General features: G+C 41.1%; 1 protein-coding gene across 4 annotated transcripts in view; it reads left to right on the top strand.

Moving 5' to 3' along the window:
* The window catches only part of TRIM23 (tripartite motif containing 23), a 37,200-nt gene extending 9,533 nt beyond the window's left edge, over window positions 1-27,667 (top strand). For 3 of the 4 annotated variants that reach the window (XM_043514200.1, XM_038401281.2, XM_043514202.1), the window contains exons 3-11: window positions 11,660-11,781; window positions 12,768-13,046; window positions 13,702-13,884; window positions 15,338-15,553; window positions 16,624-16,758; window positions 21,431-21,560; window positions 21,637-21,747; window positions 24,057-24,181; window positions 24,557-27,667. In XM_043514200.1, the coding sequence (XP_043370135.1) occupies window positions 11,660-11,781; window positions 12,768-13,046; window positions 13,702-13,884; window positions 15,338-15,553; window positions 16,624-16,758; window positions 21,431-21,560; window positions 21,637-21,747; window positions 24,057-24,181; window positions 24,557-24,736 (1,481 nt within the window). In that variant the 3' untranslated portion in view covers window positions 24,737-27,667. Of the gene's footprint in view, window positions 1-11,659; window positions 11,782-12,426; window positions 12,555-12,767; window positions 13,047-13,701; window positions 13,885-15,337; window positions 15,554-16,623; window positions 16,759-21,430; window positions 21,561-21,636; window positions 21,748-24,056; window positions 24,182-24,556 lie in introns of all 4 variants that reach the window. The other variant, XM_043514201.1, reaches the window with a different exon arrangement.

The raw sequence follows: 27,667 nt of genomic DNA, 5'->3' as shown, positions 1-27,667 counted from the left end.
TTAATTTAATCTATAATGCAGAAAAAAGTCATGATAACTATTCAACATTTTCTAAATACATATGGAAGTGAAGTTACAAACACTTGGTAACTAATACCCTGCATTCCAGATATAATCCTGGATTTTCATTTAAACTACATTACAGAACACCAAACCGCGCGCGTGCAAAAAAAAAAAAAAAAAAGTAGAATGTCATTTTAAATTGCTCAGACTTTCACACCTGAAAGTCATACAGTTTTGCTAATCATTGTCCTGGACCTGGCTGGGTACTTCGGAAAGTGCATGGTTCTGATTGTCCTGACATTTTATTGACTGTTTGGTAAATCTTTTGTTTGCCTTCAGTCTTTATATATGAATAAATAAAATAAATCCTGAGCTGTAATTTAACCCCATTGTGCCACTTTGGCGCAAGAAAAAAGTGAGAAAGGCACATAGATCTTTCTAACGGATTACCTTGCTGTCATTTATAATAAGGCTCTTTTACATTACTCTAGCACTGCATGCATCTGATGAAGTGAGCTGTAGCTCACGAAAGCTTATGCTCAAATAAATTTGTTAGTCTCTAAGGTGCCACAAGTACTCCTTTTCTTTTTACTGTAAAGCTTGTTACATTTGGAAGTTCCTGATTAAATATTGGTGCAGGTGATTTCACCTTCATCCCCTGCCATTGGAAAAAAAATCTGCAAAATGGCTCCTTGGAAGGAAAACTCTTAGAGTTCTACAACAGAATTCTTGCCCTCCAAAATGTTGTGGGTAAAGGAGGGTTATTTTCTCCTCCTCATGTAATTAACACGAGTTCCACCTCTCAGAACCTGTATCTCCGAAGGGATTTGTTGGAAGTCTTTGTCTTTGTACCAGTTCTGGCGTCCCTTCTTTTCACCTGCCCTCAACAGCTCCCATAAAGTAGTGCTTCAGCTGAGCCTTGCTACTAAGGCAGCTTCTGCCAGTGGCTACCCCTGGGTATGCCCTCACCACCAAAAGTAGTGATGTTCCAGATCATGGAGGTGGTAACAGGCGGAAATCTAGCTACCATTGCCAGGACTTGACCCATCTCCACAGGCAGATCCCTGGACCTTGCAAAAGGCTTTCCATGGACTGTATTTCCTTCCCAAAGTTTCCATTTCATCTCCAATACTATTTGAGAGCTCGGGTAGAGTTTTAGAATTTTATGTGTAATAGAAGTATTGATTTATATCTTAAGTTCTCTGTACCATGTTGTCAGTTGTCTTTAAGGCAATTTGTGTCTAAAGATACGTAAGCTTTGGAATTTTTAAAATGTTTATGCTCTTGAAAGTGACAGATTGATGTCACTGGATTAGAATCAGTCCAGATTTCCTTACATTGCTCTGTTACTGCGTCCCATTCCTGATCTGCATACTCTCTGGTATTTATGTCTTATGCCTTCTCTGAGGGGAGACTGCCAGATCGTGCAGTGGTTTTGTAATGTACAAACATCCTCGCTAGGCACAAGGATGAGATTTTAAACTTTTACCCTTGTGCTCCAAGGAGGATTTGAACTGAAGGTGTTACAGAGATTAAAGTAGAATCTAGTTATATACCACGTGACTTAATCACTGCAACATTTTTTTTATTTATAAAATAAACACTTGATCAAGTGCTCTTGAAACTCTATATTTTAATACAGAATAATTTTGTAATTAAGTTACGGTGTGAAAGTAATGATGTCTGACTTCAAACATCTTGATTACTTGGCAAATTACACTGAAATCATGTAACTGACTTCTTGTCTGAAGACGTACACTTCCAATCACCTACTTAGCAGATTAAAAATTAAATGAGATCTTTACTTCCTGTCCATTCTGCTTTGTGTTTTAGATGTATGGCACAAGATGTTTGGGGGATTGTGTGCTGAGTCTAGTGACCTGCTAGGCAAAGCTGAGAGCTTCTTAACGAGGCTTTGATCCCTAAGCTGTTCAGCACCCATCAACCCTTAACTGGGGGCAGGGCTATTTAGGAAGACCAGGGATTTAAGAAGCCTGCTCTTAAGCAACCAGAGGAGCTAGTGAACGGGAGCAACTAATGGGAGTTTTGCGAGGGAGTTCTCCAGGTGAAGGAGGACACCATCCCTGCCCATCCTAGCTAATAGCCATTGGTGGACCTATCCTCCATGAATGTATCTAGTTCTTTTTTGAACCCTATTATAGTCTGGGCCTTCATAATATCCTCTGGCAAGGAGTTCCACAGATTGACTCTGCATTGTGTGGAAAAAATACTTCCTTTTGTTTGTTTTAAACCTGTACCTTAAAGTGTACATAATAAATTTGTGAAGCATGAAAGCAGGGTACATATTCTGACCCTGACTGTGCTTACTCCACTGCATATCAGCAAGTAACTGTGCGTCTCTAGATACCTCATCATACCTCTGTGGGTTTGTGACAGAAAAGTGCAGTGGTAAAGATATCACTGCAGTGATTAAATTTTTCCAATAGAATAAATACTGCTAAAATGTAGTAAGATACCCCTGTGCCCCCTTCTCTAAGTATGTGCACAGAGCATTACCTCTGTTGGCCACATTGCCAACAGTAGGTCTTCTATCAGGCTGCTCAGAGCTGGTGGCGAGCCTTTGCTTAAATGTCCTCAAACACTTCCCACTTGCTTCCACAAATATGCAAAATACAACAGGCAGAAGTAATGGGTGAGAGAGGAGATATGTGGCGCATTTTCTCTTGCCCATCAGCAATTAAATGTGCATTTCACTGACATCATACAGCTACTCAGAATGCAGTTAAATAGTTCCTTGAGCCTTCTAAAATTCTCACTATATGGCTGTATATGCCAGGGCAGTAGTATGTAAGCTTTGTTACCCAGAATATCTGTTGGTACAGTCTGTGCTGTTTGAGGGGAAAGTAGTGGCTGTGTGGATTAGGTCGTATTTTCCTGACCTGCAAAGATCGATGGTGAATTGGTCATACTGACGCACCAACGCCTGCACAGCGATAGAGAAGTATCTCTTGTGGCTGATACATTGAAGTTTGGTGCGATGGGCGTCATAGAATGGGCATGTAGGTCTTATTAGTTGACTCTGAAAAACTGGGGATCCCTAACAATTCGTAACTAGTAATGATGTCCTGCCACTCAGTCATATGCAGCATTAGTATAGGGTGAATAGCCTTATATACCTCTAGTCCAATAGCATCAACTGCATTTATCAAGCCCGAACTTGTTCCCAATTGACTGGTGGCATTCGGGGAGTGACCAGCTTCCAAAGGGTGATACCCACTCCCTCCTTCATGTTGTGGGGAACTCGCCACTGGGAATTCTGGTGCTGTAGTGCTGGGTTGAGCTCAGCACAGAGCTCCAGGAAATTGCCTTCTATGTTCTGAAGTTGTGTGGCTACTGCTGGTTGTCCTAGATCCCCATCCCTATCCCATCCTAACAGTCTGCTTGTTGGCCTGGTCCCAAAATGGCACTTAGCCTAACACAGTTGATCAAGGAATAGTTCATAGAAACCTTTGGAAACTCAAGATAGCTTCGGATCAGGCAGATTGGATCTCTGACAGTTGCAAATCTCTCTCTTGCTTCCCTGTATTTTTGCCCAAATGATTGCAAAAATTCCCACCACTTTCTGGCGAGTGCCGTGCTCATAGGTTCTCAGTATCTGCATTTGTCTTAATAGTGGTCAGGATCACAGTATTCTGGGATGCCTCCAGACTGGGAAATCAATTTAGAAATGACATGGTGTGAGTTCTGGGATACAGTCAGGGGAATTATAGGCATTTGACTGCTTCCTACAGGTCCTCTGGCCTTCTAGAAATAACCCACAGTGTGATGTGAAAATTGTCCAGAGTGCAACAGGCCTGGGTTACCTACCCATATGGCTGTGCATAACACTTCATAGGATCATAAGAAATGTAGGACTGGAAGTGACCCCAGTAGGTTATCTAGTTCAGTCCCCTCCCCGAGGCAGGACTAAGTGCTCTAGTAGTACCTCAGAGTTACGAACACCAAAGTTACAAACTGACCAGTCAACCACACCTCTCATTTGGAGCCGGAAGTATGTAGGTAAATCTTTTGTATTAAGCCTAACCATATATATACCCTCTAACTTTCATATGACTTTGTATTATGCCTCTTCATATAACCTTGTATTAAGCTATTTTCATACAACTTTGTATCAAGTCTTTTCCCCTAATGATAGTTAAAGTAGAAGAAAAATGTCTTTTTGCTAGAAGTAGAGTAAGATCTTCCCCCACCCTTTTGATCAATTGCCCTGTTGACTGAACGAGGTGTGAATGAGTGAGGCATGGAAGGCAGGCACCTCCAGACAGCTGCAACGGGAGAGGGGATGGAAGCAAGATCCAAGAACAATAAAACTTCTCAAGTGGGCTCAGTAAAGAAGAGTGGACATATTGACGGCCTTGGGCTTAGAAGCAAGCACCTTCTTTTGGGAACACCCTCTTTTCAGTATTGGGACAACACCCAGAGGGAAGCATCACAAAGGACCAATAGACAGACATAGATTTTGAATCTGGGATAGATTTGCATGAGAGGGAAGCTGCTATAAAAGTGAGGTGTCTTGCAGAGGACCCCGGGTCTCGTCTTGTCAACATCGGAGCATCGATACAGATTGGCAGAAGCCCAGCTCCATCCCTCCCCCATCTAACTCACCTGGCCAGTGAAGTTAAGGGGAGCAACTAGTTGGTAACAAGACTGTGTGTGTGTGTGTGTGTGTGTGTGTGTGTGTGTGATGTGAGAGCATAAGTGTAATATCATTTGCGTATCATAAAGGTTAATTGATATACGTATTACCAATAAATGTAGTACTTGCCTTACTCCCCCTGAAAAGATCCTGTGCAGTACTTTAAGTACAACGAGTATACAATCAGGGAGCAACAGTGACCCAGCAAAACAAACACACATAATACAGTACTGTTAAACATAAACTATTTAAAAAAAAAAAGGGAAAGTTGTTTTTGAAAAAATTTTTTTTGACAAGGTAGGGAAACTTTTTTTATGCTTGTTTAATTTAAATTAAAATGGTTAAAAGCAGCATTTTTTATTTGCATGGCAGAGTTTCAGAGCTGTATTAAGTCAATGTTCAGCTGTAAACTTTTGAAAATAACCATAACATTTTGTTCAAAGTTACAAACATTTCAGAATTACAAACAACTTCCATTCCCGAGGTGCTCATAACGCTGAGGTTCTGCTGTATCTAGACCATCCCTGAAAGGTGTTTGTTTACCCTGTTTTTAGAAACCTCTGATGATAGAGATTCCACAACCTCCTTAGGTAATTTGTTCCAGTACTTAACTACCTTTACCATTAAGAAGTTTTTCATAACGTTTAATCTAAATCTCCCTTAATTCAATTTAACTACATTACTACTTTTCCCATCGCCAAAGGATAAGGAGAACAATTTATTACCCTCATTTTTATAACAACCTTTTATGTACTTGAAGGCTGTCATGTTCCTCCTCCCCACCCACCCTGTCTTCTCTTCTCCCCGCTAAACAAATCCATTTTTTTCAATCTTTTCATGTAGATCATGTTTTCTAGATCTTTAATCAATTTTGTTGCTCTCTTCTGGACTTCCTCAAATTTGTCCACATCTTCCCTGAAGTGTGGTGCTCAGAACTGGACACAATACTCTGGTTGAGGCCTTATCAGTGCTGAATAGAGTGGAAAAATTACCTCTCACGTCTTGCTTACAACACTCCTGCTAATACATCCTAGAATGTTTGCACTTTTTTTTTGGACTCGTATTTAGTTTGTGATCAACTATAAGCCCAAGATCTTTTTCTGCAATATTCCTTTTTAGGCAGTCATTTCACATTTAGTATTTGTGCAATTGATTATTTCTTCCTACGTGTAGAACGTTGCATTTGTTCTTATTGGATTTCATTCTGTTTAATTCAGACCATTTCTCCATTTTGTCAAGATCATTTTGAATTTTAATCCTATACACAAGGCTTGTTGCCCTGTCAAAGAAGGATATTAGGTTGGTTTGATATGGTTTTGTGCTTGACAAATCCATGCTGACTGTTCTTTATCACCCTATTGTCCTCTAGGTGCTTACAAATTGATTGTTTGTTTGCTCCATTATCTTTCCAGGTGTAGAAGTTAAGCTGATTAGTCTATAATTCCCTGAGTTGTCCTTATTCCTCTTTTTATAAATAGGTACTGTATTTGCACTTTTTCAGTCCTCAGGTATCTCTCCCATCCTCTGAGTGAGTTCTCAAAGATAATTGCTAATGTCCGTAAGACCTCTCTTCAGCCTGTTCTTTAACTATTGTAGGATGTATTTCCTCCAGCCCTACTATCTTGAAGACCTCAAACTTGTCTCAGTAATTCTTAACTTGTTCTTTTCCTATTTTAGCCTCAGATCCTACCACATTTACATTCATGTTTTCTATGTTAGTTATATGATGCTGTGAAATTTTTTGGCAAAAACTGAAATAAAGGCATTTAATGCTTTGGCCATTGCTGCATTTTCTGTTGTTGGCTTTCCTTCTGCATTTGGTAATGGGCCTACTCTGTCCCTGATATTCCTTTTATTTTCCATGTATTTGTAAAATGCTTTCTTGTTACCATTTATATCTCTAGCTAGTTTAATCTTTTGTGCCTTGGCCTTTCTAATGTTGTCCCTACATGCTTGTGGGTTTTTTTTTATATTCATCCTTTATAATTTGACCTAGTTTTTACTTTTTGTATGACTCTCTTTTGAGTTTCAGGTCACTGAAGATCTCTCAGTTAAGCCTGTGTGGCCTCTTGGGCTTTATCTACACTACCAAGTTTTGTCGACTACACTTATATCGACACCCAAAAGTCGACTTAATAAAAATCGGAAAAGCTTGTTCACACAACCCCCCTCTGGCGACAGTTCACATCCACATTGGGGGCATCATTATCGACCGTGTGAACAATGCACCGTGGGTATGTATGCCACAGTGCACGGTGACACCTTCTGTCACTAGGTGTTGTGGGAAGGTGGAGGGGATCGCGGTACATCTTGGGACTGTGCTAAATGTCCCGTCATGCATTGCTTTGTGTCCCAGCCCTCCACGGGTTTCCGGTTTTCTTTCGTGCCATTTTTTCAATGGCCATTCTTTGCTGTACACCCCGACATCTGTGGTGAGAAGGGATGGATCTTGCACTTCTCTCCTATGCTCTGTTAAGTGTCATGAAGACATCGCGCATGGCAGTGCAGTTAATCATGAAATTACTGACAGAGGAATACTCGCAGGTCCCTGGCATTCTGCATGATATGGATAGCAGCAACTTTACATTGCTTTTGGCATTCACAGAGCAGCTGCATAGGGTAGACCATTGCTTTTGGACAAGGGAAACCAGTAATGAATGGTGGGATCGCATCGTCATGCAGGTGTGGAATGAAGAGCAGTGGCTACAGAACTTTTGGATGTATAAAGCCACCGTCCTGGAACTGTGTGTTGTGCTGGCCCCAGATCAGTGGCACAAGGACACCAGAATGAGAGCTGCCCTCTCAGTAGAGAAGTGTGTGGCAATTGCTGTCTAGAAGCTGGTGACTCCAGACTGCTACCGGTCAGTTGCAAATCCATTTGGAGTGGGGAAGTTTACCGTTGAGGCTGCATTAATGCCAGTGTGCAGGGCAATAAATTGCATCCTGCTACGAAGGACCGTGACTCTGGGAAATTTGTGTGAAATAGTGAATGGCTTTCCAGAGATGAGTTTCCCTAACTGTGGAGGGGCGATAGATGGCACTCACATTCAAATTTTAGCACCAGACCACCTTGCAACAGAGTACATCAGTAGGAAGGGTAATTCTCTATGGTGTTTCAGGCTCTTGTGGATCACCATGGGCTTTTCACAGACATCAACGCGGGTTGGTCTAGAAAGGTGCATGATGCACGCATCTTCAGGAACACCGGCCTGTACAGAAAGTTGCAAGCAGGGACTTTCTTTCCAGACCACAAGATTACAGTGGGGGATGTGGAAATGCCCATAGTGATCCTGGGATACCTGGTTTATCCTTTACAGCCCTGGCTCATGAAACCTTACCCAGGATGCGTGGACAGCAGTAAGGAGCATTTCAACAACAGGCCGAGTAGGTGCTGGATGACAGTTGAATGTGCCTTTGGCAGATTAAAAGCGCGCTGGCATTGCCTTTATGGCAGGTTAGACCTTAATGAGGAGAATATTCCCATGGTCATAGCCTCGTGCTGCACTTTGCATAATCTCTGTGAATCTAAGGGTGAAATGTTTGCTCAGGGTTGGAACGCTGAGGAAGAGTGCTTGGCTGCTGAGTTTGTTTCACTTATACGCACCTTTTGCAACATACCAATCGCTTTCTCAGTGACCCTTGCCAGGTACACATCTCTTCCAGCACCCAAAACATGGTGAGTTTTGGGGGAGAGTCGGGGAGAGCGCTGCATCTGGACAGAAGAAAATACGGTCTTTGCAGGGGTTGCAGTGCTGCTTTACAAGGAAATAACTCAAATTATCCCACACTTTTCCACAGGCAGGGATCATTCTAGCAGACATCTCACTGCTGAGGGTAAGCAGGGAAACCAGGGTACATCTACCGCACACTTGTGGCTTCCGCCCTGTTCTTTATGCAGCTCACCTATGTGCCACTTTGATTCCAGCACAAGTGATTGCTAAATGGTGTGGGACAGTGTCCTACAATGGGGGAAGGAACAAAGCTGCACTGCCATGCAACCTGCGCCAGAGAAGTCCCGAGTACCTCCAGGAAACTTTGCTGGAGAGCTCTCTGGAGGATTCCCATCAGATCTCAGCATGCATCAACACCTTGTTCCACAGTACTGATTAGCTACACTGGGAAATGTCCAGCTCACAGAAACACAGCCAGCCTCCCACGTTTCTATGCCCTGAACCCACCTCCGCACTACACACTCAACAGCCACTTGCCAGGCGTCTCATCTGCTCCTTGCTCGCCAGAGAACAACTGCTGGGACTGGCTAGGCACCTCAGGAGTGGGGAAAAGTTCCTGGCTTCCTGCCTCACCAGTTGACTCCTCTGGGAGCGCCACATCCAAGTCTAGCTTCATTTCCATCAATGACTTCATCCTCCCAGTTAGGTACTCCTTCCGCCTCCTCCATTCTCTCCGAAGTATCCATGGGGCTCTTGGAGGTGGGATCACCATCGAGGATACCGTCCAGCTCCTTATAGAAGTGGCAAGTCTTAGGTGCAGCACTAGAGTGACGGTTTGCCTCCCTCGTCTTATGGTACACCTGCCTCAGCTCCCTTATCTTTGATCTGCACTGCGGTGTGTCCCAATCATAGTCCTTTTCACACAAGCCTCGAGAAATGTGCCCATAGATATCCCAATTCCTATGGGTCAAGTGCAGCTGGGACTGCACAGACTCCTTTCCCCATATACTGATCAGATCCAACAGCTCTGCTGTGGTCCAGGCAGGAGAGCGTTTGATGCAATAGCCCTCCACGGTCACCTGAAAAGACACGATAAGACCTCCCTATGCCGAACCAGCAAGCAGGAAATGGAATTTAAAATTCCCGGGGCTTGCGGGGGGGGCGGATTGTTGTTTACCTGGATTCAGGGCAGCAGAGTTCAAACTGCTGACCAGAGTGGTCAGGATAGGCATTGTGGGACACTTTTTTTCTGGAGACCAAATAAAGCAATTAAAGCATGCATAGTGTCTACATTGGCTCTTTGTCGATAATAAAGGGAAGGGAAAAGGAAAAAGTATCTCATGGGGTGGAAGTATTTTGTCACTGAAACTGGGCATTTTTCCTGACAAGTCGCATGGCTGTATGTACGCACTCACTATTTTGTCGCCAATGTGTGAACAGACTTGATTGGAATGAGAAATTTTGGTTTAATGTCTTCAATACATATTACACCTTATGGAGTTTAACAGTCTAGACCGGGGGTGGGCAGACTTTTTGGCCTGAGGGCCACATCGGGTTTCCAAAATTGTATGGAAGGCTGGTTAGAGCAGGCTGTGTCTCCTCAAACAGCCAGGCGTAGCCTGGCCCCTGCCTTCTATCCAACTCCCCCACTTCTCGCCCCCTGATGGCTCCCCGGGACTCCTACCCCATCCACCACTCCCTGTCCCCTGACCACCCGTGGACCCCCCACCCCTGACTGCCGCCTGCCTCCCCATCCAACCCACCCTCTCCTCCCTGACTGCCCCCTGGGATCCTGCCCCATCCAACCTCCCTGTTCCCTGCCCTCTGACCGCCGTGACCCCTATCTGCACCCTGGCCCTCTATCCAACCCTCCCTGCCCCCTTACCACGCTGCCTGGAGCACCAGTGGCTGGCGGCGCTACAGCCGCGCTGCCCAGAGCACCGGGTCAGTCTGCGGCTCTGCAACTGCACTGCCGGGCCGCCCAGACCATTGTTATGGTGGCGCGGGGAAGTGAGGCTGCGGGGGAAGGGGGACAGTAGGGGAGAGGCTGGGGGCTAGCCTCCTGGTACAGGAACTCAGGGACCGGGCAGGAGGGTTCTGCGGACTGGATGTGGCCCGCGGGCCGTAGTTTGCCCACCTCTGGTCTAGACAAACCTTGAATTAGCTCAGATATCCATTTCCCCCCCTTTGCTGATCATGTGTAACTTTTATTGTTATTCTGAGAAACATTTTCCAGAATGTCTTTCTCCCTTCCCCAGTAATGAATACAAGTTAAATTGACAGATGATTACATTTGTTTGCCTACCTCTTTTTTCAGAAGATCAACTGGTATAATGATATATTAGATTTTATTTAGATATGGCATACTGAGTGAAAAGTACCTGAGGATTTGATTTTTAAAAATGACTATTGATGTATCAAACATTATAGGCCTTACTGTCTTCTATATGGGCAGAAGGGTAAAGAATCATGAAGATCTTGGCAGGGAGAGCATTGTAGGGGGCACCTCTGTGAAAGCCTTATCACATCCATGGTATTGGATGCAGAGGGAAACTATGGACAGTGGCTTCCTTTCTGGAATTTTAGAAGCAAATACTCGGTCCCTGTTTACATTTTGGATACCCCTTGAGGGGTGGTCCCAGAGGAAAGGAATTGTAGGGGATTTCCTGTCTTTGCTTGGCATCACAGTGTGCTTCCAGGTGGCCAGCCACCAGCTGACATTGTGTAAAATGGTGATGGTGTAGGAGGAGTGAACGTGGCCTGCCGCTTTCCTCCAGTGTTTTTGACTGTGTGGATCAGTGCTATATATGGTCCCTTGTTTGTGGATGACGCATCTACTTCTCTTCTGACATTTTCCCAGGTTGAGATCTGCTGCAGGTCACATCTGTGTCATTGGTTTTCCACTACTGGACCCGCTAGTGCAGCAGAAATATATATTTCTGCTGCCTTTGGATCTTTTGTGGTCATGTAGGATCTTAAGGATGGGTGCAAATTGTTTTTCACTGTTAAGTGTTTGATAATAGTATATTTATAATGGGTGATCGGGAAAAAGCTTTGTGTTGTACAGATTTGTGGCAGTCAAAAGTTCATTACTTTTTTGCTTAAAATATTGCAGATCCTTACCACTGGTTTTGTTAAAATACTGTAAATTCTTACAGTTATCTTGCCGGCTTCCATGCTGCAGAAATTACCCAGAATTATTTTTATAACACACTCTGGTTCTAGCAGTTTAGTGGGAATATGTATTTCTTTTAATCTCTAACTGGCAGAAATGCAAATGCAGTTTGTGGTGGTGATTTTTAAATCTAATTTCCTATTTCAAAAATAGGAGATTCAGGTGTCTGGGGCTTGAAAAAAAACTTTGCTTTGCTGGAGCTTTTGGAACGACTGCAGAATGGCCCTGCTGGCCAATGTGGTACAACAGAAGAAGCTATTGGCCAATCCGGAGAGGTATTGATTCAAGAATGCTTATCTTTGTTTAAAACTGTGAAGAGGAGATAGTTTTTTGTTTTTATCTTAACAAAAATTAAAACCAAACACTTACCAAATTAAAAGTTCCTGTGGTTGCAGAATGTATGTATTGTAACTATACAAATCCTAGATCACGGCCAGCTAATAAACGAATTGCTGTTTAATTATTTGCATTTTTTCAGAATAAAGAAGTACTAAAAACTTGAATAATTCATTTGTGCAGTGATTATGATCCAGTACATATAGATTCAAGTAGAGGCAAAACCAAAATTACCTCTTAATTTGCACACTTACGTTCATTGAAAAAGGTCATTAAACTCTTTCGGAGACTTCTCCTCTTTATAAATGTCTTTTAGCGGCAGTATTACAAAAACAGAAAAGCTGCAGCACTTCCTAAAAATCTGAAAATGACTTTTTCTTTCCCAAATTTCATCCTTTTACATTAATTTGGTAACTGCATTAATTAGCTGTTTTGAGTGTTTCCTGATGGCTGCTTATATACTGATGTTATTGCAGTGAGATCATGACTGAGCCAGTACCATATAATCTGTCCTAGAAACAATGTATTTTCTTAAAGAGGTGCTCACCCATTGATATCCTGTTTTTGTTTTTGTTTTTTAAAAGAGACATTGGAGAAAGGTCTGGGATCTGACTTTCATTGTTTTTGAGCATCTTCAGTACCTATTGAATTCAGTTTGAATTGTGGATACTCAGGACCTCTGAAAATCAGTCTCCTGTGGTTCACTCAAATGGTGAATTTTTTAAATATATTTATTTATTTGTAAAGAAGGGCTCGGTGAGAGAGTGCAGAATTTAAAATCACCATTTGGAATAAGGTGAAAGTTCTTCAGCAATTAATGATTTTAAGGGGAGTGAAATTTTTAGGCTTGGACAAGTTGAAAGTATCTAATTTATTTTCAATTATTGGAATCCAATATTAACACACTAAGGTTTTTTTGTTAAAGAGCATCATTCGTTGTGATGAAGATGAAGCTCATGTTGCATCTGTATACTGCACTGTTTGTGCCACTCACTTGTGTGCAGAGTGTTCACAGCTTACCCATTCTACGAAGACATTAGCAAAACATAGGCGTGTACCTCTTGCTGAAAAACCTCATGAGAAGACCCTGTGTTGCCAGCACCAGGTGCATGCCATTGAATTCGTTTGTTTAGAAGAAGATTGTCAGACCAGTCCCCTAATGTGTTGTGTCTGCAAAGAATATGGAAAGCATCAAGGTCATAAGGTACTGTTGTTTTTTCTATTACACTCATGCTGTTGGGTTGTTTAAGAAAATAATACTACTTTCCATTGTTAAGCACCCAACTCCCTCCCTCTCTTTATGCCTGATCTATGAGCCTTTATCAAGAACATCCCTACCTTTTAGTTCCTTTCCTTCATTTCAGGCAACTGCTTTGGTAACAGCGCAATAACAAACAAACAAAAAATCATTGTGATCTGTAAAACCACAGTGCTGTTCTTCATCTATTTATTAAGGCAGAAAGACTCATCATCTATGCGAGCCACCAATTTTGATAGTTGTCAGCTGTTCATGATGTAGAGGTTGCAGTGTCACCCAGACAATAGAGGGTGATCCAAACAGTTTTTTCCTTTTTCTCTTTACATTTTATTAAAGATGGGGGGGAGACAAATGTGCACATGTAGTTATTTGTGTGATTGCTAGATCCCTGTTTCAGTCACATCATAAAATGAATAATATCTGTTGGTTTTTTTTAATTTATCAAAGATTAAGTTTAGTCCAAATTTTTCCTCTTTTTTTTTTTTTTCCTTCCCTAATTCTTTTGCATAGTATGGGGGGGGAATCTTATTTTAGCTTGGCTGATGGTGACTGGAAGGAAAACTTAGAGCTGACATTTGGTATGTGTTACTTTTTATTGTAGCATTCTGTTTTGGAACCAGAAGCAAACCAGATCCGTGCATCCATTTTAGACATGGCACACTGTATAAGAACCTTCACAGAAGAAATCTCAGACTATTCCAGAAAACTAGTTGGAATTGTTCAACAAATTGAAGGAGGAGAACAAATAGTGGAAGATGGAGTTGGAATGGCCCATACAGAACATGTAAGAAATTGTTTTTCTCAAACTCAACACAATTTTTTCTGTAGTAACCAAAATCTTTTAAGAGTGTTGTACGAGAATTGTACATAAGAGCTCACTCGGAGTCCAGTTCTGCAAGTTACTGAGTAGCCTCAGTTCTGCAAAGTCAGTAGAAATTGAATGTGCTCACACCTGGAAAGGCTGAGTCCCAAGAGAGATGCCAGGAGAACTTCTATCACATTGATTGTCTCCTTGATTTTACTGGAAAATTATTATTACAATTATTTATTATAATAATATAATTATTTTAGAGTGGCTTTGGGGAGAGCTATATACACCTCTACCCCGATATAACGTGGTCTTCAGGAGCCAAAAAATCTTACCGTGTTATAGGTGAAACCGCATTATATTGAATTTGCTTTGGGCCCCCTGCTTCCTGTCCTCTGACTGTTCCTACCCCATCCACACCCCCGACCCCTGATGGGCACTCACCGACAGCGGCGGGAAGCAGAGCAATGTGGCTCCAGCCCACTCCACTCCGCCAGCTCCCAGCTGTGGCACTCCGCTTCCCACCACCGGTGAGTGTGGGGAGGTTGGGGAAAGGACTCCCTTGCAGCAGGAAGAGGAGCGATGCAGCCCCAGCCCGCTCCACTTTCTTTGCCCCGGCCCCAGCCATGTCACTTGGGTGGGGGGGGCGGGGTGTTGGGGAAAGGTCCTGCACTCACCGGCAGCTGGAAGTGGAGCGCTGCAGCTGGGAGCTGGTGGGCTGGGGCCGGGCTGCTCTGCTTTTGCTTCTGCCGCTGCCGGTGAGTGTGTGTGGGGGTGGTGGATCCCTTCCCACGAGTGACAGGGCTGGGGCCAGGGCGAGGGAAGCGGAGCGGGCTGCTTTCAGCCCCCCACTAATCTCCCAGACCCGGGGGGGAAAAAGGCCCTGCCCCCTGACCACCCCCTGAGATCCTCTGCCCCTTATCCAACTCCCCGGCCCGACACCCTTAACGTGCCACTCAGAGCAGCGCGTCGGAGCCAGACACGCTGACACACTGATCCACCGCACAGTTGCGCCCCGCCAGAGTGCTGCTTTACCACGTTGTATCTGAATTCGTGTTATATTGGGTTGCATTATATCGGGGTAGAGGTATACTTATACTGCATTGAGGTACTGTGGAAAGTAGTTTGTCCATGTGTCCTCATATGCTGTTGTATTTTTTTCAAGTTATTTCTCCCTGATAGTATTTTTTTTCATACACTGTATACATGTAATAAGTAATTGTTTATTGGAATAACCTATGCAAAGGCCTTAGTGCTGGGAGCAGATATACAACCTTCGCCAAAACTGTGCCTGTTTGAGATCTGAATCTGCCGGTCTCTCATTTTGAAGTTAGGAGTTGGAATGTAACACAGCACTAAGTATTATGCTATTTGAATAGAATGATTTTTGATTGTTAATTTTCTTTGATTTTATGACTTTACACTGTAGGTCCCAGGTACTGCAGAAAATGCCCGTTCATGCGTCCGAGCCTATTTTTCTGATCTTCATGAAACCCTTTGTCGGCAGGAAGAAATGGCACTTAGTGTGGTTGATGCACATGTGCGGGAGAAATTGATTTGGCTCAGACAACAACAAGAAGACATGACTATCCTGTTGTCACAGGTTTCAACTGCTTGTCTTCACTGTGAAAAGCCTTTACAGCAGGTAGGTGATTAAGTGAGCTGTAACATGGAGCAAGTACATAGTTGGATCCGTAAATGAAGCTTAGGTTATAAACTGCTAAATTGGACAATGCTGTGCTTTTAAATTTTCTCTATCATGTTAGAAACACGCTACTATAAAGTGAGATTGAAAACATTATAGTAATTATTTGTGGTGTGAATATGGAGAGACAGGTGTATAGCTCAGGCTAAAAATATAGGTTTTATAGGGGAAAAGTTTTACAATTGCTGTAACTAATGAATACTTTATTGGAAATAAAGTCAGGGTAGAAAAATGTTTTGCTTGGAATTAAGTGGTTCTTTGGAAGGTTTGCAACCCAAACATCACAGCATTGTGCTGAGTATGAGAAGTAAGTTACTATACTAAAGGTAAAACTGACCAGTCTGTTTTCATAGTCCAAGATGAGTAAAGAGCAAAAAGTAAATAAAAAAACCATATTTAGTAAAAAGTCAACTTTATTTTTAAAATTCTTTCAGTTTTATCTATTTAATATGCTGTTATTGTAAGACAGCTTTTTATTTTTTAAACATGATTTTAAATTGCTTTTGTCTCTTTTAAGCCATTGGGAACTAACTCTGGTCAAATGTCACCTTAAATACTGACATTCTACTTAACTAAATTTCCCAGTTTTAACACCTGGGTACAGTTTTTCACCTTTATGTAGTGTTACTGTATGCTGTTTAACCAGTTGCCATATTCCAAGCCTGAGGAAGCTACATTTTTGTGAATGGTATAGATATTGTTCTTTCACATCACTGGGGGAATTAGGTGAGAGAGAGAGAGAGATGTGTTTTCTCTTTGGTTATTTTTTGTTTGTTTTTTCCAAAGCTCTTTGAACTCTATTAGGATTAGATTTGCAGTATAAAAGTGGAAAATGTATCATAATTTCTTAAATGCATTTTTTGTAAATGTAAACTTTGTTCTATTAGATTATTCAAAATAAAAAATAAAACAGTTTTATTGCCATATATAATTATCTGCCCCCCCCTTTTTTTTTTCCATTAAATGATTTACTAGTAGAAAGAGTGCTTTTGCGTTTTTGTCTGTTTTAGGATGACTGCAGAGTAGTGTTGGCTAAACAGGAGATTACAAGGCTATTAGAAACATTACAAAAACAGCAGCAGCAATTTACAGAACTTGCAGATCATATACAGCTGGATGCTAGCATTCCTGTCACTTTTACAAAGGTATAGTCTTCAAAACCCTTTTCATATGTCTTCAAGATTCTAGTGAAAATAGAACTATCTGCTTTCTGAAATTAAAAATGTGTATTAAAGGAAAACTGCAATGATTTATCACCAGACTTTTCATAGATGCTACAAATGCATTTGTCATGTAAAAATATACCTTTTTTTAAAAACTTTTTGGCTGTGACTGACTCTCTGATTCCAGAATACAGAGGCTGCCATCTTGCACTATGACACGAGATACTTACTCTCTGTTGAAATAGATGGGGAAAAAACAGTCAGTTTGAGTGGTGTTTCTATGTCAATTTGCATTTAGAATATGTTTGTTTGCTACATAGATAGCTCTGTTTTTTACATGAACTGCTATATTTTTCACTATTTTTAAATTTTATTTTAATGATCAAGATAGCTGTCAGGAGTTCTAAAAAACCAAGAGAGACTCTCTGGAAAGGAGCCTTTTCCCCCCCCATTTGCTGTCTCCCCCTCCTCCCCCGCCTCCTAAAATTGGGAGTGGTTTTGGACAAACACCAAGCCTGGTGGATGCTGGTTATTTGATTTCTTATCTGCCTATTAAAAATACAAAAAAAAAAATTCTATTACATATTTCCATTTACAGTATTCAAACTGGTGTATTTCTTCCGTTGATTCTAATAGTGAACTTCATAGCTTTCTCTCATAGCTTCGCATTTGGTACCAACTTGGCAGCCTTCATATTCTGATTAGGTTTTACTGCTTAGTTTGAATGTGTATCTCAAAGTAATATGAAGTTTGTTTCTGAAAGAAGGTTGAGATGATTGTGAAATTTTGGTAATACACTGGAGTTTCCTCTAAATGATTTATTTCCTAATCTTATAATTAAAGAATTTTTAAATGGGCTTTGAATCACAGTTTAACAAAAAGACAAGAAGTTTGAGAAAAATGAAGGATGATGGTTTGTTTTGTTTGTTTGTTTTGTTTGTTGGCTGCATCCATCTCTCTTCATTGTTAATGGGGGAAAGGAGACACTGTTATTTTGAGTGACTTGCTGCTGTTTTCATTATGAAGCAGCAAGAACAATTCCGATGAAGTGCTTTCCTTCAGGAAACAGGGGCTTCCGTCTGGAGACTGTCTCAGTTGTACTGTATGTTGTTACTAGGTTTACTATCAAAATCTGCATGTTAGAACCTGAGAGTTGTAAACACTTTGGGAATAGAGGTTGTTCATAACTCTGAAATGTTCAGAACTCCGAATAAATCCTTATGGTTGTTCTTTCCAAAGTTTGCAACTGAATATTGACTTAATATAGGTTTGAAACTTTACTATGCAAAAGAAAAATGCTGCTTTTAATTACCTTAATTTAAATGAAACAAGCACAGAAAGTTTCCTTAACTTGTCTAATCTTTTTTAACCTTTCCCTTTTATTTTTTAGTAGTTTACATTTAACACAGTACTGTACAGTATTTGTTTTTTCTTTTCTTTTTTTCTTTCCTTTTTTTGGTCTCTGCTGCTGCCTGATTACATACTTCTGGTTACAAATGAGGGTGTGGTTGACCAGTCAGTTCGTAACTCTGTACTTCAGTATTGCTTTTAATTTACTATTAGTAGATACCTCATGACTTGGAATCTTTACTACTTTGTGCAAGATATTTATGTGAACTTGCATGACAGAGTCAAGAAGACAATAGTGTGTATTTTCAGGAATATTCCTACTATTTCTGCACCAAGGTCAGGGATTCAAAAGTGGATTCTATTGCACAGCTTTTCTCACTGATTACTAATGAGCAAGGTTTAAGATTTTTGTCACGGTTATTTTTAGTAAAAGTCATGGACAGGTCGTGGGCAATAAACAAAAATTAATGGGAGCCTTGACCTGTCTATGACTTTACTCAAAATAATGGAAGAGAGAGGGCTGGAGAGGGAGGGGAAGGAAGGAATGACACCTGGATCCCCATGGTGGGGACTGACAGCCTCAGTCGGGCCCAGGCCCTGCGACGGCGGCACACAGCAGCGGTTCCGGCTCTAGCCTCGGCTGAAGCTATGGAGGGCAGGCCCACAGCTCTGGCCACAGCAGTGGGGGATGGAGGAGGATGCATAGCCCTAGCTCCACCCCTGCCTCTGACAGCTGAAGCCACAGAGATCCAGTAAAGTCACAGAATCTGTGACCTCCGTGACTAAATCTTATCCTTACTGATGAGTTAATGCCCCTCACCTGTAGAATTTGGAAGCTTTTAGTGTAGTTGTTGGAAACTCTAGGACGAAATCTTGCCGCTCAGCTCAGGCCACCAGGTTTTTCTACCTCTGGTGGTGGAACAAATTGGCAGATCAGTTTCTCCTGACCATTTTGTTATATAATTTTCAATTTTTCATGTGGCAGTGAGTTAAAATACATCTTCCTCCCCCCCCAGATCAGGTATTTGGCAGCATGGTGGTTTCAACCACCCAGATCTGCTGCTGCAGTGCCTCCTCTCTGAGACTCCTCTGTCACCATTCAGGTATGGCAGAGCTGTCTCACAAATACCAGGTACATTAAAGTGGTGTTCCCAATGTGAGGCAGCATTTACATACTTTAGAATTATGCTCTTATCTGTCCCCAGCCAGCCAACCCTCTTGCTGCCATGGCATGGTGCTCAGAGTAAGACCCGCATGTTGGGTCCATTCCTGCCCTGAGGAACCATAATTCCAACACAGAATAGTCTGATCAGGAGCTTTTGAGCAGTTGGGGAGATACCCCCCCCCCCCCCTTGAGCTGGCTGGCTGGTGTCCTTATGGTGGTATGTCTCTCAACAGTCCTGGGCTGGAGGGGGGAAACCACAGAAAGAATCCAAACTCTTTGAGGTCATGAAATGGCATACTTGATACAACACAGAATGCAGTGTCGTTCTCTAGTCATATCTGAGTGTCCCTTAGATTGTTGCTGAAAACCAACCCAGTTTTTTTTAAGTGGCAACCCGGTTTTTACTCTAGACCTTGCATACTCCCTATGGAAGCAGTCTTTGCAGGATGGGGAAGCATATGGGGGCTAAGTAGGTCCCTTTTCCCTGGGTAAGGTAACAGGGAAGTTTCCAGAACAATCAGGAACCTTCTGGAGACAATTAAGACAGGCTGATTACAACACCTGCAGCCAATCAATTAAGGCAGGCTAATCAGGGCACCTGGGTTTTAAAAAGGAGCTCTCTTCAGTTTGTGGTGTGCGTGTGAGGAGCTGGGAGCAAGAGGCACTAGGAGCTGAGAGTGAGAACGCAGACTTTTGGAGGACTGAGAAGTACAAGCATTATCAGACATCAGGAGGAAGATCCTATGGTGAGGATAAAGAAGGTGTTGGGAAGAGGCCATGGGGAAGTAGCCCAGGGAGTTGTAGCTGTCACACAGCTGTTCCAGGAGGCACTCTAGACAGCTGCATTCCACAGGGCCCTGGGCTGGAACCCAGAGTAGAGGGCAGGCCCGGGTTCCCCCAGATCCTCCCAACTCCTGGTCAGACACAGGAGGAGTCGACCTGGACTGTGGGTTCAGAAAAACGGCCAAGCGAGGGCTGCTGTGAAGCTCCAAGGCGAGCAAATCTGCCAATAAGACCAAGACCCACCAAGGTAGAGCAGGAACTGTGTCACAGTACATAGGAGGCAATTATGCTGCTCAGAATGGAAGTATCCTGCTACCTTCTGTTAGAGGTTGGTCTGTGACTGAGACAAGAGTCTTTTTGTCTCATCCAAAAGTGAGAGCAACCAGATGTCGAAGCTTCCCCATGGCAATGGAAAAATGCCCTGGGTAGAGAAGAATCTGTTACCTTTCAAGACAGTAAAGGGTTCAGAAAAGAGGGAGAGGAAAAGTTGAAGTCTTCCTAGTTTTCCACTGACCTCGAAGCCATAATGTACTTGCTAGATAGCCTAGGAACTCACACTGCACCTGCAGAAAAGACCAGATATATTTGAAGCAAGGATTTTTCAATCCAGACCAGTTATATTTTGGTATATAGACGGAACTCAACCAGGAAACTTCATTCCTTGATATCAAATTTATGTTTGTGTGTCAGTGGAAACAGAAACTTTAGGGAAGGAACTGCCTCTTTGTACAGAGCTCAGCACAGGGAGGCCCTGCCCTCTAGATGCTACCATAATACAAATATAATAATAGTTACGAAGTACTGATGGATATCAGCTATATTAGCATTTCTATATTGGATTCCTATACAACCAAGCACCATAGAAATGAGAGCTCAGGAACTCGTGGCGTTCTGCAGTGAGCCACAGCCAAGATGAAAATTCTGATGTCATCAGAATTAATCAGAATGAGAGATTATATTAGTCTGTGGCTGGCCTTCCTACTCACCATTAGCGCCAAAAGGCAGGTTTTGGAATTAGTTTCCCTATCTGTACAAGAACCACATTGGTGGTGTTGTGAGGGAAAAGGTAATTCTTATAGCTCCAGAAACCTTTCTGTTTTAAGGCCCATTCTTCTTTCCACAGTACCTGGCAAATGGTTCCCCCATCATTTACTGAATGAGGTTCCATGAAGTAGACAGAAGGTCAGACTAAATGAGCATTATGGTTCATTCTGGGTTTAAAATCTATTAATCTAAAATGGCACTTTACAAATAGTGAGACATGTTGCATGGCATAGAGATCCTGAAGTTTCCTACAAAGACAGTGAAGATGGATCTTTTAGCGTATTTTCAGTGTTTATATTTATTTTTCACCAGGACAACAGGGTACATATTGGACCAAAAATGGAGATTCGAGTTGTGACCCTAGGATTAGACGGAGCTGGCAAAACAACTATTTTGTTTAAGTTAAAGCAGGATGAGTTCATGCAACCTATTCCAACAATAGGTATGTAACTGAGTGATTTACAAATTTGATTCATTATTAGGAATAAGAGTATAAAAAGTGAACTTTTCTCTTTTAGGTTTTAATGTTGAAACTGTAGAATATAAAAATCTGAAGTTTACTATTTGGGATGTAGGAGGGAAGCACAAGTTGAGGCCTTTGTGGAAGCATTATTACCTCAATACACAAGGTAGGATTGCTAAAATATTTAGACTGGTTGGTTGGTTGGTTTTGTAGTTTGTGCATTCATTAGTGCCACAAGAATGACTAGAAATCATTTAACCATCGAAAACTGACATAAAATAAGTAATTCTGTGTAAGGTGAAGTATGGGTGCTAGATTCATGGCCTAAGAAAATATTTTGGACCAGTAGATCTTGATGTTGCTGGAAAAGTTGCATTCTTCATAAATTCATCAGCTCCATAGTTCATGGAGCCATAACAAAAATTAGAACCTCTGTTCTAGCTGGTTTTAGCTGACAGCGGACAAAGATGCAGCATTCCAGAAGTTCACATGGTGACAAGTAGCACTTCACATGTATAAACGTTGGATAACATTTGAAATGAAAATACTCAACTCTACAAGGTGACAAAACTTCTGACCCAGTATTGCAGCACACTGTCCAATCACAGTTGCACTTGTTTTTATCTGTATTAATGGATCAGAACAGCTTTGCTGTCCACATGGTAAAACATTCTTCTGAATGTTACTGGCATGAAAGTGCCTACTATACTTTTGGGCTCTGAATTATGAGGGTGTCATAAGTGCTCTAAGTTTGTTTTCCATTTAAAGTGCGGTTGAGATTCCTGAATCTTTCAAGGATAACAAACTTTTAGGCACGTTCTTCAGAGCCTTCTTTGCAAAATTCTGACATTTTAAATCACTTTTCTTTTAAAAAAATCATTTTCAGAGATTAACATCATCTCAAAAGTCAGAATGTAGAGATCACCAACATAGGGTCTTTTCTCCTATGAAAGTAGAAGAGGGGCAGGGCTAGGGTGAGAATTGAAAATACCAACAGTTCATTTGCTTCTTTACTATAACTTTTGTTTTTCCACTGTAAAAGCTGGGAAGCACTGAAATTTACACAGAGAATTTCTATTCTCCAGTTCTGCCTCCTTAGCTTATTAATTTTCCTTCCATACCTCTCATTGTCTACAACCCCCAGGAGTTCCTAATAATAAATGACTCTATGCCATCCCTTCATCCATGCCATCTTACAGCCTCTTTGGCATGTAAAATCCTCCCACAAGTGTACATAACTTTAACTCAAGGCTTGGCTACGCTTGCAAGTTAGAGTGCATTAAAGCAGCTCCAGGTGTCCTAACTCTCAACCCGTCCACACTGGCAAGGCACTTAGAGCACCTGGACTCTGCAGCTGGAGCACTCCTGGTAAACCACCTCCATGAGAAGCATAACTCTTGCTGCGCCTCGTCTGAAACGCCCCAGTGTCAGTGTGAACGAGGTATTGCATTACTGCGATTGGCCTCCAGAAATGTCCCATAATCCCCTTAAGTCAAGTGGACACTCTTGTCATTGTTTTGGAATTGGCTGTAGGAATGCGGATATGCCCTTTTAAAACTCCGTTTCTGACATCCAGTATGCTTATCTGCTCCAGGACAAAGCAACCATTAGTGTGGAATGTTGCTTCCTGTGAGAGAGAGAGAGAGAGAGAGAGAGAGGCCAGGGGTGGGGGAGTCTGCTGCTGTCTGAACTTACAAGAGAGCATGCTGACATCCTCTCAGTCCCCTCAAAACCCACACTCTCTCCCCCACATACACACAACACACTCCCTGTCACACTTCATTCTCCCCACCATTTGAAAAGCACATTGCAGCTACTTGCATGCTGGGATAGCTACCCCAATGCACTGCTCTCTGTGTCATTGCAAGAGCTGCTAATGTGGCTACGCCAGTGTGCTTGAAGCTGACAGTGTGAACACACTGCAGCACTTTCCCTACTGCGCTCTCTGAGGGCTGGTTTAACTCACAGCGCTCTACATCTGCAAGTGTATCCATGCCCTTAAGGCTTGTCTAGATGAGAAAATTGCACTGGTTTAGCTAAAGATGTGATTTTAAACTGATTTAGTTATACTGGTTCAAAGCCGTGTGGACACTCAAACTTATTTTGTTTAGTGTAAATTGATTAGGAATTGCTTTAAGCTAAACTGAAGCAAGTCTTCACACAGGGCTTTGAGTCTATTTTTAAACCCATTTAGTTTAAACTGACTTAAGTTAAACCATTGCAACTTCCTTCTGTAGACAGGGTCTAAGATGCGGACTTTTGGGAATACTTTTTTTTTCGAATAAGTGTTTATATGTACAATATCTTAATACTGAGGCTTGAGTTAATGTGCAATTCTGAGACACGCAATCTGCATTGTAGGTGGTTCTGTGTTGGAAATAAAGGGGAGTTTGTGGAGTTTAGGAGTCGGTGCATTTGGGTATTATGTCTGACTTTTGAGAGTGTGCGTAACATGTTTCACTATTCTTTTCATAGCGGTGGTATTTGTTGTCGATAGCAGTCACAGAGACAGGGTTAGTGAAGCACACAGTGAACTTGCAAAGTTATTAACAGAGAAAGAATTGCGGGATGCCTTGCTGTTGATCTTTGCCAATAAGCAGGTATTGGTGAATTTTTTTCTATTTCTTGTTTCTTTTTAAAACTGTAATTAACACAACCTTTGTGAACTGTCTGCCATAATTAAAAAGTGAAGATGGGGAAGGAATAAAATTTAGATGTTTTTCCTTAATATTTAGTGACAATATTATAAGAAGAGACTAGTCACTGATTTAATGAATCCAATAGCTATTTCTGCGTGGGTGACAAGCCAGTAAAATCTTCTGTCTAGCCTTAAGACTATTAATTTGCTTTGAGGTTTTTAAGATGATGTGGGAGATTATCTAGAACAGCTAGATAATCTATATTCTTATCAGTGAAAGTGAAATCTCTAGAAAATTTACCATGTGCATTTAAAATAATGCCTGGCTCTCTTGCAGGATGTAGCGGGGGCTCTTTCAGTAGAAGAAATCACAGAAATGCTGAGTCTCCATAAACTCTGCTGTGGCCGTAACTGGTATATTCAGGGCTGTGATGCTCAAAGTGGCATGGGACTATATGAAGGATTGGACTGGCTTTCAAGGCAACTGGTGGCTGCAGGTGTACTGGATGTGGCTTAATTTCATGACAGTTGCAAATTAAATTTGTAATTCACTTATTTGCACGGGTTAGGATGTTGTAACAAGGTCTGCATTGTGAAGATGGAGATTTATCTAGAACTCTGGTTACAGAAGAAAATGTACATGGCACCTGCTTATCAAGGATTGTGGAATTGGTACAGTAAACACTTTGTGCAATTGCTACAATTTTTAAAATTTGGTAATGCAACAGACTATTAAGGTGGGCTGACTGCTAAGGTGCCTAGATTTTTATTTGTGTGTGTGTGTGTGTGTGTGTGTGTGTGTGTGACAAACTAGGTTGTTACTTCCAATTTAAGCAAAGTTTTTTCTGCTAAAACGTATCTAAATTTGTCTAATTTCAGCATAAGGTCACAGAAGTTACTTACTATTACAATAAAATTCTTATCCAAAAAGCAACTTCAAAAAAAACAAACTCTTGAGCTATTTAGAAAGCAACCAAAACTCTAGATGCTCTTTGGTAACACATGATGCCACTTGTAGTACATTTAAAAAGGCATTATCTTAAATTTTGCTTTGAAAACTCCAGATAGACACTACAAGAAGGAAAGTTATTCCCCAATCATTTATTCATTAGCCTTATTGCATGCCTTGAGTTGTGTATAGGGCTAGAAAGTGATAAGAACGTAGTAGTCTTCCTTGGACCTTACAGATTTAATGGGTATTGGCATTGACTACCATTAGTAATAAAAGATGCAGTTAAATGAAAGCAAAGCAAAATTATATATATTGAAATGTCATCTTTCCATTAATAATACAAAATATATTGATTATAGATGGGAGTTGCCTGTGCATGCCCAAGGACATTGTCTCTTTAGAGATTAAACTTCATCCTTAAAGTTAAGAACTTCCTAAAAAAAGCAGTTGAAATATCAGCCCACCTATATATTTTTACATGAGTTATGCTTCCAGAAAAAGGTAGCAGCCTTAAAATATTAAGTAACCTGCTGTAAAAGCACCACACACTTAATAACTCTTTCTTAGAACAGCAGATGGTAAAATCTGATTTAAACTTTGTGTCTGATTCAGATTCTTTATATACTTGGAACTGTCACCAGTACCTGTATTCAAAGATTATTCATTCACAAACTCACAGAATCTTGGGGCTGTATCTCTCTTTAAATTTGGAGAAGATTGGAGTATTTTATTGATGTCTCCTCTTTTGCTGTGCACACAGTTCTGATCACAATAAATCTGTGTGGTCAGCATACCTCGTGTGACTTCTCTGATCCCTTCTGTAACTAACCCCTGGAAAGTGATGAGGCCATTCAGAAGGAATACTATGGTATTAGTACATATTTTGTAGCATTTTCTCCACTACATACAGTAGTTAAAACAAAGAATATATAAACAAATTATTTTAATACATTTGCACTTCAGGAGGCAGCAGCTGTGGTAACTGCCCCCTCCTGATGACGCTGGTTTATAATCACTTCCATTCTTTACATTTCATGATAATGATGTTATATGTACATTGTTTGCTGAAACTGAATGATTTGAATTGTAGCTCAGGTGACAAGTGTCACTATTTTCAAAGGTGTAGATACAAATTAAGCTAGTCTTCACATTTAGAAGTGATCTTAAAAATCCTTGCACCCATACTAGAATGCTAAGAGAAGGATTTTACAGACACTAAGTTCAGACTGTATTTGAAAGCTATATTGTCATTCAGAATACACCTGATAATATTGTACATAATTTACGTGGACTGAAGAATTTTTGCTGCCCAAATCAAACTGAAAATTGTTCACCTTTCAGCCTTCAATTTCTTGCACAATAGACATTTTCTGCCCCTTTGACTATCTGCTCAATCTATATTGCAGACCCAGCATAGACCTTTATAATTCTTTGACTGTCTTTTTCATAGTTTTATTTTCAAGTATTAATAAGTTCCCAAGTAACAGACACTTTAGCTGGAAGATTTTTAATGAATAAAACATGCATTGGTTGGAAGATCTAATATGAAATTTGTCATTTTAGTTGGTACATTCTGCATCTTCAGTGGGTTCAATTGTACATGCTCTCCCACTGGGCTGTTGTTAATTTTGTTTTCTCTGGTTATTTTAAAGCACTCAGCAAAACTAGTCAATACTTTGAAGGGCTTGTAGAGAAGAGTATGTTTGGGGAAAAAATTCACTTTCAGAACAAAAAGTTCTGCTGCAAATGTAGTATACGTGCATAAAAGTATTTTTTAAATGCAAACTAAGGTGACTGATTCAAGTAACTGTGAAAATAGGTCTTGCATTTGTCTGTGAATTCTTCAGGTATTATCAGGTAAACTTAAATTTATTTGTGTTATAAGTTAATACTATATATATAAACTGCTTCAATTGTAAATTTTAAATGTCTTGAACTTTAATTTAGTTTTTAGTGTACTAACTTATGCAAGTTATGATTAGGGTGTGCTTCTCACATTCTATTAAAATAAAAAAAAAAAAAGCAAATCAAGTATTGCAGAGAATTATCTGGGTAAAGATTAAAGCCTGAATTGTTTAAGAAGTTAACTATAGCATTTAGCTATCAGGTCTAGATTTTGGCTTAATGGTGAAACTGAGTAAACATAACATGTGCAGTGAGTGAAGAAAAGTGTTTTTAAATTAATCTTGTTTCAAAATAGTAAACAATAGCTAAGCTATTTGAGCAGTAATGCCTGACTTCTTGGTATTGTCTAAACTTTCATTGTATGTAATTGAACTTTTTCTAATTCTGCTTGTGGACTGGATGATAACTGAGGTTCCGTCTGCAGGAAGATATTCACCAACAGTTCTTGTTCTGGGCTACTGGAGCAGGGTTGGGTATGGTAGTACTTCACAAAGGAACAGCTCTTGCTTAATGGAAGAGTGATTTAGCTGATGGAGTTTCTGAATTGCCTTGAAAACTTTTTTTTCCAATAAAGAGAATACGTTAACTCTC

This window comes from Dermochelys coriacea, chromosome 5 (assembly GCF_009764565.3).
Source record: "Dermochelys coriacea isolate rDerCor1 chromosome 5, rDerCor1.pri.v4, whole genome shotgun sequence".
In the NCBI taxonomy this organism is placed as follows: Eukaryota; Metazoa; Chordata; order Testudines; family Dermochelyidae; genus Dermochelys; species Dermochelys coriacea.
This window is presented reverse-complemented; position numbering and strand designations above follow the sequence as displayed.